The following is a 20,736-nucleotide window of genomic DNA, read 5'->3' on the forward strand; positions in this document are numbered from 1 at the left end:
ATTTCTTTTGCATGGTCGGTGATATGTATAGGGGTATGGAAATCTAAAGGCTCTGGGTCCACTGTTTAAGTTAGGGGACTAGTAAATATAGTAAAAAGTTAGAAAAAAAGTTTTAAAAAATATGAAAAAAAAGTAAAAGTACAAGTCCCCCCTGCCCTTTTGTCACCATTGTGTTTAGAAATATCAGCTCTATCAAAATATTAAATAAATTAATCTGAACAGTAAACGGTGCAGAGAAAAAAAAATAGAATTTAGGTTTTTGGGCAAACACAAGATAGCAATAATATACAATAAGAGGCGATCAAAACATTGTACTGTATCTACCAGAAAGTGGTAATTAGTAAAAACGTCAAAAATAAGCCGTCACTAAAGCCCGCTTTACACGCTGCAATGTATCTTACAATGTGTCGGCGGGGTCATGTGGCGCCCTGGACTAGCCAGGTCGTCACAGGTACTACAACACACACCCCCACCCCGAGACAGGCACATCAGCCAGACACAAAATCCTTGTTGCCTCCCTCCAGGGGCTGATGTCCACACCAGGTGAGGTGGAGCCAGGCGGTTGGCCCCACCCACTGAGGAGTTCACAGTTCTGGAGGCGGGAAAAGGAGTCAGTGAGTGAGAAGTGAGAGTGTAGAGTACAGTTAGAGGAGAGAAGGAGTGAGAAGAGTGAAGTGGAAGTAGAGGAGTAAAGTGACCGTGTCCGGGTGTGTGGCCCGGGCACTAAGAGCAAGGTTGGCAGAGGGTGGTGGCCGTCTGCAGGAGAGGTGAATCAACGTGGAACCGTAGGACCGGGGACGGGCGTGGGCCCGCCGGTACCGAACCGGGGAGCGAAGTGAAGCCAGCACACACAGGCAGGGCCTACGGACCCCGACCAGGCTTGGAGTCGCCATTAGAGGTCAAATCCGTCAGTGACCGGAACCCCAGGGGTTTCCTAACAGCCAAGACCCGATTGAAGGCAACCGTCCGACCAGTAGAAGGAAATACAGCTACCGCCACAGCTAGAGTTCCAAGGGCCAGAGCCTGCGGGCAAAAGGGCTCCTCCGGCACATATACACGCTGGGGAGCGGGTTACCGGTGGGAATCCATCGGGACCGAACATACACAAAGGTGCAGGGAAAGGCAGCCACCACCAACCGTCCGGGAGAAGCCACAGCAGCCGGCTGCAGGACCCGTCCATCCAGCCGTTTGGTTTACCGAGGACTTTGTACCTTTCTTGCTGAGTGAGTACAACCGTGCCATCCGGCACCGCGAAGCGCAGTCCAGGCGACCCTGCACCTTGCCAACCCTGCCTCCCCGCCACCTCACCGGGCCCCGGGACCACCAACCCCTACCTTCGAGGGGGAAAACAACATCCCAGCTGCTCCCCACCATCGCTCCCGGGATCCCCGTCACCAGCAGCGGTGGTGCGCAACCTCACCACAACCCGTGGGTGGCGTCACGGACTAAATCCCCCAAACCAACCACCCCTTTCACTCACGGGCGAGGAGCGCCACTCGAGTTCCCGAATCCGGCCCACCGCTCGAGCCACCGAGCAGCCGTCGCAGCAGCGCCGGACCCGAGCGTTCACGAGCGCAGCGCAGCGGCGTCCTCCCCGTCCGCGACAACTTGGCGTCACGAACAGGATCTTACCGTTCTGCCGGCTGGTAGAAGTGCGCCTTGTGCCCCGTCGGCGGTGTCCGGCCGAAAAATTTCAGAATCCGCCATCTTGGGCGCGAAGATTTTCCCGCTCGAGCGTCTTCTCGAGCAGTGGAGGCGCAAAAGCCGAAGCCCCGCCCCTGAAGAGGAGGTGCCGAGAAAAGACCAAGGGGGGACGCGGATGGAGAGATGGCGGCGTCCTCGGGCTGGAGCGCGGGAGCGCCCGCCACCGGAGCGTCTAAGCTCTGGAGGGGCAGAAGAGGAGTAGCCTTTGAAGACTGCGGCCCGGGTGAGCTCCCCGCCGGGATTGCTGCTTGGCTGGAACGGGAGCTTGGCCGGTTCTGCTTGAAGGTGAGGGCGCAGAGCTTGCAGCAGCTGGATTAGAAGGCGTAGGTGCGCAGAATGGTTGCCGTGGTGTGGGCCCGTGAGCAAGGGGCAGCGGCGGCCATGCCGCGTCGTGATCAGGCCACCCAAGTCCCTGAACCAGCCTTGATTGAGTGGGAGCCGGGGGCCGGTACCACAGCAGGAGGTCCAGAGAGAATGCAGCTGATGGAAGAGGAAGTCCCGAGCACGCTGCCCCCGCCACCATTCCCAACGGCGATCAGCGATTCTGGACTGCACTGTCTATGGAAGGAGAACCCGATGTACCGTCCGGTCCTCGATTGGGCCGACCCCCCGCGGTGGTAGCCGCCCCAAAGGCAGCGGTCCCTCCGTTGCACCGTTGGGACCACCAGTACCGTTACTTGATAAGTAAATGAATGATAAGCCTAATCAAACCGAGAGAATGACCTGATTGACACCGTGATTGACCCGGCCGTTGCCAGCAAGTGGTCCCCGCAGGGACCCTTTGCTACCGTTGGCATGAGGAACTCTTCATGGACATGCCTGAGAACTTGCAGGGCACCCACTAACTGGTGGGCTTGTAAATAGTTTTGTGGGATGGAAACCGTTGCCGCCTCCGGAGGCAGAATGGAGGAAGGGCCCGCAGCAGAGCAGGCTGGGGCCCGGCCACCACCTGGACCGGTGGCCATCCTCCGGGGGTCAGGGGTCCCCCATGGACGTGGGGTCCCCTGAAGTGACAGCCAGGTGAGAGGCACCGTACCCGTTCCCGCTTGGGCAGCCTGGATCTGGACTGGGGTCAAGGGGTGCTGCCCACTTCTTAGTGGCAGCATCAGGGCTAGGTTGTTTGGGTGGGAGAGCGGAAGCCGTCTGTCTGTTGTTATTAAGAATGTATATACATGTGGTTTGTAACGTTTAAGTGACCTGCCTCCCGTAAGGGAAGATTTAAAATGCATAAACTGTTGATGTTTTTATATTTTGGCAGTTAAAAGAAAAATAAAACTGGTGATGGACGGGCAGCCCGCAGACAGTCTGCATTTAACCAAGGGGGAATGTGGCGCCCTGGACTAGCCAGGTCGTCACAGGTACAACAACACACACCCCCACCCCAAGACAGGCACATCAGACAGACACAAAATCCTCGTTGCCTCCCTCCAGGGGCTGATGTCCACACCAGGTGGGGTGGAGCCAGGCGGTTGGCCCCACCCACTGAGGAGTTCACAGTCCTGGAGGCAGGAAAAGGAGTCAGTGAGTGAGAAGTGAGAGTGTAGAGTACAGTTAGAGGAGAGAAGGAGTGAGAAGAGTGAAGTGGAAGTAGAGAAGTAAACTGACCGTGTCCGGGTGTGTGGCCCGGGCACTAAGAGCAAGGTTGGCAGACGGTGGTGGCCGTCTGCAGGAGAGGTGAATCAACGCGGAACCGTAGGACCGGGGACAGGCGGTGGTCCGCCGGTACCGAACCGGGGAGCGAAGTGAAGCCAGCACACACAGGCAGGGCCTACGGACCCCGACCAGGCTTGGAGTCGCCATTAGAGGTCAAATCCGTCAGTGACCGGAACCCCAGGGGTTTCCTAACAGCCAAGACCCGATTGAAGGCAACCGTCCGACCAGTAGAAGGAAATACAGCTACCGCCACAGCTAGAGCTCCAAGGGCCAGAGCCTGCGGGCAAAAGGGCTCCTCCGGCACATATACACGCTGGGGAGCGGGTTACCGGTGGGAATCCATCGGGACAGAACATACACAAAGGTGCAGGAAAAGGCAGCCACCACTAACCGTCCGGGAGAAGCCACAGCAGCCGGCTGCGGGACCCGTCCATCCAGCCGTTTGGTTTACCAAGGACTTTGTACCTTTCTTGCTGAGTGAGTACAACCGTGCCATCCGGAACCGCGCTGCGCGGTCCAGGCGACCCTGCACCTTGCCAACCCTGCCTCCCCGCCACCTCACCGGGCCCCGGGACCACCAACTCCTACCCACGGAGGGGGAAAACAACATCTCAACTGCTCCCCACCATCGCTCCCGGGATCTCCGTCACCAGCAGCGGTGGTTCCCAACATCACCACAACCCGTGGGGGGCGTCACGGACTAAATCCCCCAAACCAACCACCCCTTTCACTCACGGGCGAGGAGCACCGCTCAAGTCCCCGGATCTGGCCCACCGCTTGAGCCACCGAGCAGCCATCGCAGCAGCGCCGGACCCGAGCGATCACGAGCGCAGCGGCGTCCTCCCCGCCCGAGACAGTCACGTCGTAAGTGACGCACATCCGGCATTGTAAGGTACATTGCAGTGTGTGACAGGTACATGCGATTGCGATTGAACGGTAAAACATTTATTGCATACACATCGTACCTTTCTCTAGAATTGCACGTCAGATTGTTCATCGTACCCGGAGTAGCACACATTGCAGTGTGTGACACCCCGGGAACGATGAACAGATCTTACCTGCATCCTGCGGCTCCCAGCCAGCAATGCGGAAGGAAGGAGGTGGGCGGGATGTTTACGTCCCGCTCAGCTCCACCCCTCTGCTTCTATTGGCCGGCTGCCGCGTGATGTCGCGGTGACGCCGAACGTCCCTCCCACTCCAGGAAGTGGACGTTCGCCACCCACAGCGAGGTCGTATGGACGGGTAAGTACGTGTGACGGGGGTTAATAGTTTGGTTTGTATGCGAATTTGTAACGTGTAAAGCAGGCTTTAGTCCTGATCCCAAAAATAAAACAATTACGGTTCTTGAAAAATAGTAATAAAAGCGTTTTGTTTCGTGTTTTTTTGTTTTGTTTTTTTACAGATGTCAGAATTTTTTTGGTATCTACAAACTTGTACAGACCCAGAGAATCATACTGCTGGGGCCGTTTTACCATATGGTGAAGAATAAATCATAACTTAAATACAATGGGCACAAAAAACCAACCCACAAGTTGTTCTTCAAAACAACAAGGGATGGGTGACAGATCGCAGGATTCCCAAAATATATTTTTCTTTCAAGAAACATGCTTCCATTACTAAAATATAATGGCGGAATTATTTTCCCCACTGTCTGTCTATATTATGGAAAAACAAGTACCGTATTTTTCGCTTTGTTAGACGCAGTTTTTTTTCCCAAAAACTTGGTGTAAAATGGGAGTGCGTCTTACAAAACGGATATGAGTTACCGGGGAGGTGGTGGTCGAGCAGGATCATAAGGAGACAGGCTCACAGGACGCCCTCGGTGTGGCACAGTGGGCTGCATTTTCTGCGGGCAGGCTGCGAGGGTGTCTCAGCGGCAGGCAGCATTGATCTGCAGGCGGGCGGGCTGCAAGAGTGTCTCGGCGGCGTGTGCATTGATCGGCAGGCGGGCTGTGAGGGTGTCTCGACAGCAGGTGCATTGAACTGACTGCCAGCTCAATTGAAATGCCTGCAGTTCACAAGATGAACTTCAAGAAAATGGCCGCAGGAGCGGCACTTGCACAGATTGATGCAATGGACTTCAAGAAAATGGCTGCGGAGTCCTATCTGCACATGCGCCGCCTCCGCGGCCATTTTCTTGAAGTCCATCTCGTCAACTGTGGGCGATTCAATAGAGCCAGCAGCCATCTCAATGCACCTGCTGCCTCGACACCTCCGCAGACTGCCCACAGATCAATGGCAGCCGCCGCAACAACCCCGAGCCACAGCATCGCCAACCCCTCTGAGCCGCAACAACCCCTCCTCCGAGCCCGCAGCATCGCCTAACCGGCCTCCTGTGACCTTCCTGAGCCACTCCACCACCGCCGCTCCCGCCTGGTGAGCATTAGGATTAGGACGCACTAGAATTATTAGACGAACCCTCTTTAACATTAAACATTATTTTTTTCTATTTTCCTTCTCTAATTTTAGGGAGAGTTTTATAATCCAGTGCGTCTTATAAAATTGAAAATACGGTATTTGATACACTGCTGATTTCTAAATTTTCCTCTCCTACAAAGACTGGAGAAGTCTTTAATTTTTATCATAGGTAGACTTCAACTGTGACAGACAGAATTAAAAGAAAAAAAAATCCAGAAAGTCACATTGTATGATTCTTAAATAATTAATTTCCATTTTATTGCATGAAATAAGCATTTGATCATCTACCAACCAGTAAGAATTCTTACTCAGAGACCTGTTATTTTTCTTTAAAAAGCTCCTACTCTGCACTCATTATCTGTATTAATTGCACCTATTTGAACCCAATACCTGTATAAAAGACCCCTGTCCACACACACACAATCAATCACACTCCAACCGCTCCACCAAGACTGAAAAACTGTCTAAGGACACCAGGGACAAAATAGTAGAACTGCATAAGGCTGGGATGGGCTACAGGACAATACACAAGACGCTTGGTTAGAAGGCAACTAATGACGCAATTATTAGAAAATTGAAGAAAAAACGGATGCCTGTCAATCTTACTTGGTCATACAAGATCACGCCTCGTGGGGTAAGGACGATTCTGAGAAAGGTCAGGAATCAGCCCAGAACTAAATGGAAGGACCTGGTCATCGACCTGAAGAGAGCTGGGACCACAGTCTCAAAGATTACGGTTAGTAACACACTATGCCGTCATGGATTAAAATCCTGCAGGGCACACCAGGTCGCCCTACTCACGCCAGCACATGTCCAGGCCAGTTTGAAATTCATCAATGACCATCGAAGCAGGGTAGTACAGCTAGTATATGTATATGTATATATTGTATAAATATATATATATATATATATATATATATATATATATATATATATATATATATATATATATACATATATATACACACACACTAGCTGTACTACCCGGCTTCGCCCGGGTTAATAACTGCTGTTAACAAAATAGAATGTATTAACATTCCCGGGATAGAATGTATAAATAGAATGTATTAACGCCCGGGATAGTAACTGTCTCTCTGTTTCTCTCCCATTCTCTGTCTGTCTCTCCCTCTGTATATATCGCTCTGTCTCTCTCTCTGTCTGTCTCTCTCCCTGTCTGTCACTGACTGTCTCTGTTTCTTTCTCCGTCTGTCTGTCTGTCTATCTATCTCTGTCTCTTTCCCTGTCTGTCTCTTTCCCTGTCTGTCTCTTTCCCTGTCAGTCTGTCTCTTTGTGTCTGTCTCTTACCCTGTCTATGTCTGTTTCTTACCCTGTCTGTGTCTGCCTCTTTCCCTGTCTGTGTCTGTCTCTTTCCCTGGCTGCATTGTGACACGCCAACATTCCATATAAGGGCGTGGCTGCGCATTCTTCTGAAGTTCTGGCTGCACTGTGGCTCCCAGCTCCATTCGCTTTAATGGAGGCAGGTTTTTTTGTGAATAACTGTAAAGAGCGGGGTTAAAATTTCCCCTCAGAACATAGCCTATGACGCTCTCGGGGTCCAGAAGTGTGAGTGTGCATAATTTTGTGGCTGTAGCTGCGATGGTGCGGATGCCAATCCCGGACAAACATACACACACACACACACACATTCAGCTTTATATATTAGATATACACACACACACACACACACACACACACACACACCATATATCTAATATATAAAGCTGAATGTGTGTGTGTGTGTGTGTGTGTGTGTGTGTGTGTGTCCCCGTCCGGGATTTGCATCTGCACTGTCGCAGCTACAGCCACAAAATTTTGCACACTCACACGTCTGGACCCCGAGAGCTTCATAGGCTATGTTGTGAGGTGAAATTTTAACCCCGCGCATTCCAATTTACCAATCAATTTTGCCCCTATCTACATAATGGGGAAAAAGTGAAACGAAAAGTGTATCCACACTGTCGCATTTACAATCACGAAATTTTGCACAGACACCTCATGTGACCCAGGGAACATCGTAGACTATGTTTTGACAGGAAAATGTAACCCCGCGTTTTACAGTTACGCTCCAAAAGAAGGGAATTTTGTTACTTACCGTAAATTCCTTTTCTTCTAGCTCCTATTGGGAGACCCAGACGATTGGGTGTATAGCTACTGCCTCCGGAGGCCACACAAAGCATTACACTAAAAAGTGTAAGGCCCCTCCCCTTCTGGCTATACACCCCCCGTGGGATCACGGGCAGCTCAGTTTTAGTGCTAAAGCAAGAAGGAGGAAAGCCAATAACTGGTTTAAACAAATTCACTCCGAGTAACATCGGAGAACTGCAAACCGTTCAACATGAACAACATGTGTACCCGCAAACAAACCAAAAATCCCGAAGGACAACAGGGCGGGTGCTGGGTCTCCCAATAGGAGCTAGAAGAAAAGGAATTTACGGTAAGTAACAAAATTCCCTTCTTCTTCGTCGCTCCATTGGGAGACCCAGACGATTGGGACGTCCAAAAGCTGTCCCTGGGTGGGTAAAGAATACCTCATGTTAGAGCTGCGAAGACAGCCCTCCCCTACGGGGAGGCAACTGCCGCCTGCAGGACTCTTCTACCTAGGCTGGCGTCCGCCGAAGCATAGGTATGCACCTGATAATGTTTGGTGAAAGTGTGCAGACTCGACCAGGTAGCTGCCTGGCACACCTGTTGAGCCGTAGCCTGGTGTCGTAATGCCCAGGACGCACCCACGGCTCTGGTAGAATGGGCCTTCAGCCCTGATGGAACCGGAAGCCCAGCAGAACGGTAGGCTTCAAGAATTGGTTCTCTGATCCATCGAGCCAGGGTGGCTTTGGAAGCCTGCGACCCTTTGCGCTTACCAGCGACAAGGACAAAGAGTGCATCCGAGCGGCGCATGGGTGCCGTGCGGGAAATGTAGAATCTGAGTGCTCTCACCAGATCTAACAAATGCAAATCCTTTTCATACCGATGAACTGGGTACGGATAAAAGGAAGGCAAGGAGATATCCTGATTAAGATGAAAAGAGGATACCACCTTAGGGAGAAACTCCTGAATGGGGCGCAGCACTACCTTGTCCTGGTGGAACACCAGGAAGGGAGCTTTGGATGACAGCGCTGCTAGCTCAGACACTCTCCGAAGAGACGTGATCGCTACCAGAAAGGCCACTTTCTGTGATAGTCGTGAAAGGGAAACCTCCTTCAGAGGTTCGAAGGGCGGCTTCTGGAGAGCAACTAGTACTCTGTTTAGATCCCATGGATCTAATGGCCGCCTGTACGGAGGGACGATATGACAAACGCCCTGCAGGAACGTACGCACTTTAGACAATCGTGCTAGACGCTTCTGAACAAACACGGATAGTGCTGAGACTTGTCCCTTAAGGGAGCCGAGCGACAAGCCCTTTTCCAACCCGGCTTGCAGGAAGGAAAGAAGATTAGGTAACTGGAATGGCCAGGGGGATACTCCTTGTGCAGAGCACCAGGATAAGAAAATCTTCCACGTTCTATGGTAGATCTTAGCAGACGTGGACTTCCTAGCCTGTCTCATGGTGGCCACAACCCCTTGGGATAATCCGGAAGACGCTAGGATCCAGGATTCAATGGCCACACAGTCAGGTTCAGGGCCGCAGAATTCCGATGGAAAAAACGGCCCTTGGGACAGTAAGTCTGGTCGGTCTGGTAGTGCCCACGGTTTGCCGACCGTGAGATGCCACAGATCCGGATACCACGCCCTCCTCGGCCAGTCTGGGGCGACGAGTATGACGCGGCTGCAATCGGACCTGATCTTGCGTAGCACTCTGGGTAAGAGTGCCAGAGGTGGAAACACATAAGGGAGCCGGAACTGCGACCAATCTTGTACTAGGGCGTCTGCCGCTAGAGCTCTTTGATCGCGAGACCGCGCCATGAAGGCCGGAACTTTGTTGTTGTGCCGAGACGCCATTAGATCGACGTCCGGCACCCCCCAGCGGCGACCGCCTGAAAACACGTCCGGGTGAAGGGACCATTCCCCTGCGTCCATGCCCTGGCGACTGAGGAAGTCTGCTTACCAGTTTTCTACGCCCGGGATGTGAACTGCGGATATGGTGGATGCTCTGTCCTCCACCCACATCAGAATCCGCCGGACTTCCTGGAAGGCTTGCCGACTGCGTGTCCCTCCTTGGTGGTTGATGTATGCCACCGCTGTGGAGTTGTCCGACTGGACTCGGATCTGCCTTCCTTCCAGCCACTGCTGAAAGGCTAGGAGGGCAAGATATACTGCCCTGATTTCCAGAACATTGAGCTGAAGGGTGGACTCCTGCTGAGTCCACGTCCCCTGAGCCCTGTGGTGGAGAAAAAACTGCTCCCCACCCTGACAGACTCGCATCTGTCGTGACCACTGCCCAGGATGGGGGTAGGAAGGATCTTCCCTGAGACAAAGAGGTGGGAAGAAGCCACCATTGCAGAGAGTCCTTGGCCGTCTGGGAAAGGGAGACTTTACTGTCTAGGGACGTTGACTTCCCGTCCCATTGGCGGAGAATGTCCCATTGAAGTGGGCGCAGATGAAACTGCGCAAAGGGAACTGCCTCCATGGCTGCCACCATCTTCCCTAGGAAGTGCATGAGGCGCCTTAAGGGGTGCGACTGGCCTTGAAGGAGAGACTGCACCCCTGTCTGTAGTGAACGCTGCTTGTTCAGCGGAAGCTTAACTATCGCTGATAGAGTATGAAACTCCATGCCAAGATACGTTAGTGATTGGGTCGGTGACAGATTTGACTTTGCAAAATTGATGATCTAGCCGAAAGTCTGGAGAGTCTCCAGCGTAACATTCAGGCTGAGTTGGCATGCCTCGAGAGAGGGTGCCTTGACAAGTAGATCCTCCAAGTAAGGGATCACCGAGTGTCCCTGAGAGTGCAAGACTGCTACCACAGCCGCCATGACCTTGGTGAAAACCCGTGGGGCTGTCGCCAGACCGAAGGGCAGGGCTACGAACTGAAGATGCTCGTCTTCAATAACGAAACGCAGCAAACGCTGGTGCTCTGGAGCAATCGGCACGTGGAGATACGCATCCTGATGTCTATTGATTCTAGGAAATTTCCTTGAGACATTGAGTCAATGACGGAGCGGAGGGTTTCATCCGGAACCGCCTGGCTTCCACGTGCTTGTTGAGCAGGTTTAGGTCCAGAACGGAAAGGAAAGAGCCATCCTTTTTTGGCACCACAACTAGATTGGAGTAAAACCGTGTCTTGTTCCTGAAGAGGAACAGGGATTACCCTCCTCCTGCCTGCAGAAGAGCATCGGCTCGGTGGGGAGGTGGGGACGTTCTGAAGAATCGAGTCGGAGGACGAGAACAGAACTCTGTCCTGTGCACGTGAGCACAATGTCCCTCACCCACCGGTCTGTGACCTGTGGCAGCTAAATGTCGCCAAAGGCGGGAGAGTCTGCCATCAACCGCGGATGCGGAGAGAGAGAGAGCTGAGAGTCATGAGGAGACCGCCTTGGTAGCGGTTCCTCCAGCTGCCTTCCTTGGGCGTGATTGAGCCCGGCCGGAATCTGAGCCCCTCTGAGGCTTTTTTGCCCTTTTGGACGAGGACAATTGGGACCTGCCCGAGCTTGGGAAGGACCGAAACCTCGACTATCCTTCCAGGACAGCATTAATAGGGTAAGTCGCAATGCAGACATTGCGAGGTTACGGACGCCCCTGCGACACAGATGTACATGTGCTCAAGACCAGCTGCGCAAGAACAGCTGAAAAGCTTAGGGTGCCCATACGGCTGTGAATGCCGGAGCAACCGACACGCCGATAGCCTCATAGACAGAATTCAACCAGAGTCCATCTGTCTGACAATGGCATCTTTAAGTGAAGTCCCATCTCCACTGCAACTATGGCTCTAGCCGGAAGCCTGGAGAGTGGAGAGTCCACCTTTGGACCCTGGGTCCAGCGCTTGACCACGTCAGGGGGAAAGGGATAACGTGTATCCTTAATACGTTTGGAGAAAACGCTTATCTGGTAAGCGTGGTGTTCCTGGACTGCTTCTCTGAAGTCAGCGTGGCCAGAAAAATACTCAATATACGTTTGAGCTACTGAAATGGGACTTCTCCTGCTGTGAGGCTGACTCCTCGCTGGGGGATCTGAGGGAGAAAGATCCAACATTCCATTGATGGACGCTATAGGATCATTCCCTATGGCGTCACCATCCGGTGTATCCGGATTGAGAGCGGTGTCAGGATCAAAGTCCTGATGAGCTACGTCTGCCTCATCATACAGAGAGTCCTCCTGGGAACCCCCCCGGAGCACCGATTTTATTCCAAATGAGGGTGTCCAGGGAGCAATGAACCAGATTGCCCATGGCCTGTCTGGACTGCAAGTCTCTATCCCATGACAATATATCAGCCGAAACTGCAACTCCGTCCCTGTCCTTGGACAGGGTTGACAGGTGGTTCCTTTGGCCACGTCTAGTAGAGACCCCGGCTGACCAAGTGCTACAGGGGAGCATTGCACACAATGGGGGTCAGTGCCGTGGAACAGTATCACATGCAGTAAAAACAGCATCGAAAGCCTGTGTTGCTTATATGCTGCTGCCGACTAGCCATCTAGGAGTATAGAGCCAAGAATGGCGACCGTACAGTGCAATGTATAGCATACAAGCATAAAGTACAAATGAACACTGCCGCACATGCAATACAAGCAGCATAGAAAGCCTGTGCCATGGCACCCCTGCTTTTCTGCTGCTGTAGACTAGCCATCTAGGGGAATATAGCCCAGAATAGCGACCATACAGTGCAATGTATAGCATACAAGCATAAGTACAAATTAACACTGCAGCACCTGCAATACAAGCAGCATTGAAAAAACCTGCTCTGAGGCTTTTTTGTGTCTCAGATACAAGCAGCATAGAAAGCCTGTGCCTTAGCACCCCTGCTTTCCTGCTGCTGATGTGTCGCCATCTAAGAGGGCATATAGCCAAAAATAGCGACCTATGCAGTGTAAGCATAAAATACAAATGGACAACTGCGGTATTTAGTGGGGTCAGCACTTCAGGTGCCGCTTACCGCCCGCCTATAAGCGGGTGTGTGGTCGCCCTAGTCCTGTGCCTGGTTGCCCAGAGTCCGTTCTCTCAGCTCGGCCTGCAGGAATGGCTGCCGGCGTCCTTCTCCAGCTCGTGTGAGTAGGGGCGGGCCGTGGGCGTGCCCCAAGTCAGAGCGGGAAACCGGCGTCCCACAGTGTCCAGTGAGAGGGCTGGAGCATGTAAATAAGGCTCCAGCCCTCGGCGCTGCCGATTGTACAGCGTCTCTCCCCTACCCTGATTGACAGGGTGGGGGCGGGAACGAAGCGGAGCTAGGCCGCAAAAGCCGGGGACTGGATTTATAAGCGCCGCCGCCGTAAAAGCGCGGTCGGCGCTAAGTCCCCGGCGCACTACAAGTCCCAGCCGCGCCGCCGCTCCCGGAGCGTCCGGCGCGGTAGTTCCCAATACATAAAGTCACTCAGCTAGGCTGCAGTGACTGTAACCCTTTACTGTCCCCGGCGCACTAGCACTCCCAGCAAGTCTGGAGTGTGCTGTGCCTGTGTGTACGGGGACACAGAGTACCTGAATGGTGCAGGGCCATGTCCCTGAACGGTACCCAGCTCCGTATCCAGCAGGTTCAATGGGTCTGTGGATGGAGCCCGGCCTCAGGGCTTTGGGGCCGGTAAGATCCCACTTCCTCAGAGCCCCTCAGGGGGATGGGGAAGGAAAACAGCATGTGGGCTCCAGCCTCCGTACCAGCAATAGGTACCTCAACCTTACAAACCACAAGTGGGGTGAGAAGGGAGCATGCTGGGGGCCCTATACGGGCCCTCTTTTCTTCCATCCGATATAGTCAGCAGCTACTGCTGACTAAACAGTGGAGCTATTGCATGGATGTGTGCCTCCTTCGCACAAAGCTTGAAAACTGAGCTGCCCGTGATCCCACGGGGGGTGTATAGCCAGAAGGGGAGGGGCCTTACACTTTTTAGTGTAATGCTTTGTGTGGCCTCCGGAGGCAGTAGCTATACACCCAATCGTCTGGGTCTCCCAATGGAGCGACGAAGAAAACATACCTCCTATAAAGTAAATGGAGCCTGGAACTACAGGTTATTAGTAGGAGCTGTGATTGGTTGCTATAGGAACAAAAGACATTCATAGTATAAGAAGCTTATATGTGAGGTAATAAGATGTCGGTGGGGAGATGGATAGAGAGAGACAGACAGAGAGACAGACAGACGGGGAAAAGAGACAGACAGACGGGGAAAGAGACAGACGGGGAAAGAGACAGACGGGGAAAGAGACAGACGGGGAAAGAGACAGACGGGGGAAAAAAAGAGACGGGAAAGAGACAGACGGGGAAAGAGACAGACGGGGAAAAAAAGACAGACGGGGAAAAAAGACAGACGGGAAAGAGACAGACGGGGAAAGAGACAGACAGACAGGGAGAGAGACAGACAGACGGGGAGAGAGACAGACAGAGACAGACGGGGAGAGAGACAGACAGAGACAAACGGGGAGAGAGACAGACGGGGAAAGAGACAGACGGGGAAAGAGACAGACAGAGACAGACGGGGAAAGAGACAGACAGGGAAAGAGACAGAGAGCCAGACGGGGAAAGAGACAGAGAGACAGACGGGGAAAGAGACATACGGGGAAAATGACAGATGGGGAAAGAGAAGACAGGGAAAGAGACAGACCTGGGAAGAGGCAGACCTGGAAAGAGGCAGACCTGGAAAGAGGCAGACCTGGAAAGAGGCAGACCTGGAGATAGACCTGGAAAGAGACAGACCTGGAAAGAGACAGACCTAAAAAGAGACAGACCTAAAAAGAGACAGACGGAGCACATTACTTGGCCAATTTAGTTAAATCTGTGTGGAATACCTGGGGTGTTGAAATATATGTTGTGAAATTCTTCTATTAGCTTAGTTTTTGCCTTTTAATAATTACATTTCTATTTGTTTTGTGTTTTTTGTGTGCAGAATAAATTTTTGTTAATACATTCTATTTTGTTAAGAGCTGCTATTAACTCGGGCGAATATATATAATCACATTATAATTATACTCTCTCTATTTTATATATATATATATATATATATATATATATATATATATATATATATATATATATATATATATTTATATATATATATATATATGTAATATATAATTAGCAGTACTTCATTTATATATATATTACATATATATATATACCTGTAGACTGTGAGCCCTCGCGGGCAGGGTCCTCTCTCCTCCTGTACCAGTCTGTTATGTACTGTTAATGATTGTTGTACGTATACCCTTTCACTTGTAAAGCGCCATGGAATAAATGGCGCTATAATAATAAATAATAATAATAATAATAATAATATATATATATATATAATTAGCAGTACTTCAAGAGATCACATAGTGATTTATTCTCCCAGAGAAGTTATGCAACATTTTACCATAGTTCCACATGGAACATTTTCCAAGCAAAGATTAAAAGTAGAGCTGAAGCATTGCATGATTTCTGTAGAAGAAATAAATCAACTTATTTGATCTCTTAAACTGTAGACAATTTTTTTCATTATCTAGATATATATTATTGGAACTGCACATTTACAAAACTTCTCAAATTTTCTATAAAAGGAGACACGTTGAAGCTTTTGATTGGTGGGGATTTGTCACGCAGTGACCACCGGGGTTCCGCCAGGTACACGGGAACCCCCGGCGAGTGCCGCAACACACAAGGCACACGATACAACAGTGGGCCCTGGCGCTAGGGGAAGGCGAGCAGGGTCACCTTCTAAACTCACTTGATGCTGATCCCTGCACTGCTAACATCCCCATACAGGTTATTTCACCCCAACACCGATCACATGCCTATCCCTGCCTTTCCCTGGACTTAGCCCTGTCTAGTGAGCAAGGCAGCGGGAAAGCTAGTCCTGCTCTAGGTTAAAGACAGAGAGAGGATTAGACAGACAAAGGTAAAATAAACAACAATCATACAAATCACTCCAATAAACAAGAGGTAATAATGAGTAACAGACTGGAGGGGAAAAAACTAAAGGGACTAAGGAAGGGAAAAATGTTTTCAGGATTGCCAATGTTTTCAGGATTTCCATAGCATTGAGGTTATGTAATCATCCCCTGTGCAGGTAATTAAAAGGCTACCTGTGCGATACTAAGGATATCCTGAAACAATGACTGTTTGTGGCTCTTGAGGACTAGAGTTGGGAAACACTGTTCTAGAGGGAAGCTAAGCAGAAATTATCATCAGCAATTACCTGAACAAGGAGGGAAGTCTTTATAGCAGAGGTAATTAGCAATAGAGAACAGCTGGCTATAGCCTTCACTCAGAGTTCAGTAGACCAGAGGAACTACTTAACCCTAGCAGCGATGAATAAAGGAGAATCTGCACAGTCAGCAGTATTAACCTGAGCAAGTGTGTATGAAGCCCTGTGCTTCAATCTCCTGACACCAGAAATAGGAGGGTGGTACACTGGTGTGCAGGGCTCTATTTCCCTCCTTGTTTTTTTTTGTTTATTGTTGAAAAAAAGAAATAGAGTGCACTCTCTGTCATGGTACCCTTGTGACAGGATTTGGGTGCTGAGACCCCCATTTATTGACCAAATCAAGAAGAATTGCTGAACCAAAATAGACTCAATGTAGCTCCTTTTAGTAACCAGTACGCAAAAAAAACCAATCGACAATTGCAGTTACACTTTATATGCATCCCACCCTGTGCCATAAAAGAGCCCATTCTTAATTATAAAAAGTTATTAATTGTCTTAAGTGTCTATTTCATGACATATTCTAATTCAAAATTTACCTGTGATTTTATATCTCATCACCAAAATCTTTTTTTCCAGAGGTTCTGGATTGTGGTCCTTGTGAGGCCGGCTGTAAAGGAGGATATACTTGGGACGCTTATATAACTGTCATGAAGCTACGTAAGATATAATATATTTACTATCCAGAAATACAAAATGTATCACGTAGGATAATAAACCATCTCAACTGCTAGTAACAGTTTACATGGCTTGGTGTGACGCTCAGTTTGCCACGTTTTATTTTTCTAATGAATTATCCATGTTACTTTTGTTTAATACATTTTTACATTATGGTGAAGGTGTTGGAGTATACAACTGCAGGCTTATACTGTGGAGGGACTATGTTAAGCAAAGAGCAGATGATGTTAACTGTTATATTTTTCTATTGCACTGGTAATCCCAGTTTTACACACCTTTTTCCTACTCTTGCACTTCCCTTTTTTTGGGTGTGTGTGATTGGTTCAGATCCCATATATACTGTATATTTATAGTGCCTATTCTTAGTGATGTTTATTATATATCGCTTTTATTGCATTATATGAATATTTGATTACATTTAGTAATAAAAATCAATATTACTTTTCTTTTATTTTCACTACAGAGGGATTGGTAAATGAAACAGATTACAAATATGAAGGGGTAACACAGAAATGTAGAAGTTTTAGTCGTGATTATACAAAAACTTTCATATATGACTTCATAATGCTCCCTAAAAATGAACAAGGTAAGAATTCTAATAGACTAATTTATTTTTGTGTAGTGAAATCTTTTATTATAAAGAAATGCTGCGGACATTCCTACATACAAGTTACAGTATATACTGTGGTACAATTCAACCAAAGAGAAATCTCACTGGCACTGCTATTCACGATGAGTCGCTGGTATAAGTCAGGACTCTCGAGGAACGATACATCCATAGCTGGATAGGATTCTTTTTAGTGGTATTGAGAATAGGAAGTCTACAAATCCAAACAAAGAACCTCAGTGGTAATTACAAACTGATTTTAGAACCTTTATTGTCCTTTACTAAATGCAGGCAGAACTGAGGAGCGGTGTACCCAGCTCAGATCGGAGCTCCTCTACAAAAATAAAGGTTCTAAAAGGAATAGGTGGAGAATTTGGCTTTATGACATTTTTTTTTTTTTTCATTGCAAGCAAAATAAATGAAGATAATAATACCACCAAAGATTTTGTGATTGCAATCATTTTCAGGAAGAAACTGAGTATTCTCTGACAGAATTGCAGGGGTGCCAATACTTTTGGCCAGCACTGTAGGGTGTTGATGTCATTAGACCCCTCTGCAAGACATCTCACAATTTTGGACTTTTCAGAGCCCGTCAAATCTCTCTTCTGACCCATTTTGCCAAAGGAACGGAAGTTGCCTAATAATGAAGCACACCTTATATACGGTGTTGATGTCATTACACCGCACCCCTCCTCATTACAGAGATGCACATCACCTGAGTTACTTAATTGGTAGTTGGCTCTCAGCCTATACAGCTTGGAGTAGGACAACATGTATAACAAGTATCGTGTGATCAAAATACTCATTTGCCTAATAATTCTGCACACAGTGTATGTTACAGACTACAAATTACTTGACAATCAATAAATAGCCTTTTGCAGCTGTTAGGAGCACTTTCTTTTGTGTCACTGTTTTTTGTTTTTTTTTTTAAATGCTCACCTATCACCGTCTTTTTCCTCTGGTATCCAGCACTACTCCGGTCCTCTTTTGAGTCACGCGATGGTAATGCTGACTTTCCGGATCACACTGCACTTAATGAATGACCCAGGAGTGGCTTTTACAATGTTAACCTATGGAGCGTGAGAACAAGCCTCCATAGGCTTAAACTGTTAAACAGACTTCTGGGTTACACGTAGAGCACAGTGTAAGGCCTCTGCCACACTCACGTGAAATTCACGCACGTGCCGAGAGACACGTATTTCCCCTGCGTGTTGCGTGCAGGTAAGTACGTGTCTCTGGTACGTGCTGGCCACGTGTGTTCTACGTGTGCTATCCGCGATAGCACACGTAGAACCGGTAATTTACATACTCACCTGGTCCTTCCTGCTGTCCGTGGTGCTGATCCTCGGTCTCCAGCCCTGCTGTCTCCCCGCTGCCGCTGCTGCCAGGCAGTGAAGTGAATATTAAATGAGAATAATGAGCGGCGGTCGGCAGCAAAAGGCAGCAGCGGCAGAGACAGGAGGGCTGGAGAAGGGGAGTACATGTTTTGGGGTTTTTTTCACTGACACGTGTGTTTTCTCCGGCGCGTGTCACACGGGACCGCATCCACACTACACCCGTGTGGTACGGGTGCGGGCTGTGTGACCCCCGTGCTGCGGGAGAAAACACTGACATGTCAGCGCTTTGAAAAACGCACACACGTACAAACGCACACGGACACACGTTCCGTGTGGTTTTACGTGTGTGTGCCTGCTACAATAGGGTAGCATTGCTTAACGTGTCTCCGTGCCACCGGTACATGTAAAAAATGACAAACACGTGCCGCCGGCACGGATGTGTGTCGCAGGCCTAACTCAGAGTCTTCATTGCTGTCATGTCACTCTGAGCACCGGCGATATGCGAGTATATTATCATCAGGCTCAGGTCACACGAGCGTATCTAAAAACGGCCTCCATCCAGGAGAGTAGGACGATTTTTTTCTCACTTGTCATCTGTGTGCTGTCCTAGTGATGTTTGCATGCTGTACATATGCAATCCATTTTTTCTCAGCAACTATTATTAATTTATAGTCATTTACAGGACCATTTACAGTGTTCTCTGCTACAGACTAGTAATGTATCCATAAAAAAATGGACGTCACTAGGATGGTCTGTGTGCTGTCCATGTGGCGTTCATTTTTTTCTCGCACCCATTGACCTGGGGGGGGGGTCTCGCACAATTTCAGCATAAACTTGCAGTATGCTGCAACCTTTTTCTCATCCAGAATCTGGATGAGAAAAAAAACTGACCATCTCATCTAACTCATTGACTAACATTGGTCAGAGTGAATTGTGAGTTTTTCTCGCATTGCACTCGTCCGATTTATTCTGAGGCATCACATTGAAACTATAGTACACTACCGTTTTCACAAGTTTTGAGGAAAAAAAAGTTAATGGGATTGCTTAAAGTGTGCCCGCTGTTTTATTTTTTTTTTTTTTATTTCAGAAATCAATAGTACACATAAAAATAAAACACCTTTGTAATATATCTTAGACAAATTTGCTTCTTTCTCCTCCTGGACTGATCTTTGATTCTCAAAACTCTCAATTTCCAGGTAAAAATCTGTATTTAGTGAATACAGATTTTTAAATTATTGAGATTGGAGATGTCAGTTGTTTTTTATAATATTCTATTTAGAAAGGAGGGGACAGGAGGAAGGAGGAGCTCTGCCTCTAGCTCCTTCCTCCTACATTAGAATATTGTCAGCACCAACTATCTCGGTGATTTGACCCCTTCACCCCTCAGCCTGTTTTCACCTTCATGAACAGGCTAGTTTTTTTTCAATTCTGACTTGTGTCACTTTGACAGGTTATAACTCTGGAAAAATTGAAAATAAACTGGTGAATGAGGGTTGTAGTTGGAGGGAGGGATGTTTTTTCAAATAAAATTCATTTTTCTATTTCCAACGACTAGATTAGTAATCGGGGTATCTGCCAGATGCCCACCCATTACTAATACCAGGGCTTGACGCCAGCTGACAATTCATAGCTGGCCTCAACCCTATATATTACCCAGTTGCCACTGCACCAAGGCAACTGGAAGAGCAGAGTACAGCGCCAGAATCTCATGGATGCGCCAATTCTGAGGCGGATGCAAGCTATTTTTAGACTGGGAAAGGCCAAATAGCCATGGCCCTTCCCATCCTAATAATATCAGCCCCAGTTGTCTGCTGTTTCTTGGCTGATTCTGAAAAATGGGGGGAAAGCACAACTTTTTTTTTTTCTTTTAAATCATTTTAAAAAATTAGCTTGGGAGCCCTTCTATTTGTCAAAACCAGCCAATGTACAACTGATAACTTAGTGTTGCAGCCCACAGCTGCTGCTGTACCTGTGCTTGTTATGAAAATTAAGGGGAAACCCATGTCATTTTTTTCCTTATTTATTAATTCTGCTAAATAGCTGTATCAGCTATATAGCTATCTATATCCATCTATTTGTTCTGTCT

The 20,736-nt window shown here is 48.9% G+C and overlaps 1 protein-coding gene across 1 annotated transcript in view; it reads left to right on the forward strand.

The window, feature by feature from the left end:
• LOC142254325 (cathepsin W-like) overlaps window positions 1–20,736 on the forward strand; it is a 41,666-nt gene that overhangs the window by 8,007 nt on the left and 12,923 nt on the right. The window contains exons 5-6 of the mRNA XM_075325370.1: window positions 16,608–16,688; window positions 17,170–17,292. Coding sequence (XP_075181485.1) covers window positions 16,608–16,688; window positions 17,170–17,292 — 204 coding nt within the window. The remainder of the gene's footprint in view (window positions 1–16,607; window positions 16,689–17,169; window positions 17,293–20,736) is intronic.

Source organism: Anomaloglossus baeobatrachus, chromosome 10, assembly GCF_048569485.1.
Source record: "Anomaloglossus baeobatrachus isolate aAnoBae1 chromosome 10, aAnoBae1.hap1, whole genome shotgun sequence".
NCBI lineage: Eukaryota > Metazoa > Chordata > Amphibia > Anura > Aromobatidae > Anomaloglossus > Anomaloglossus baeobatrachus.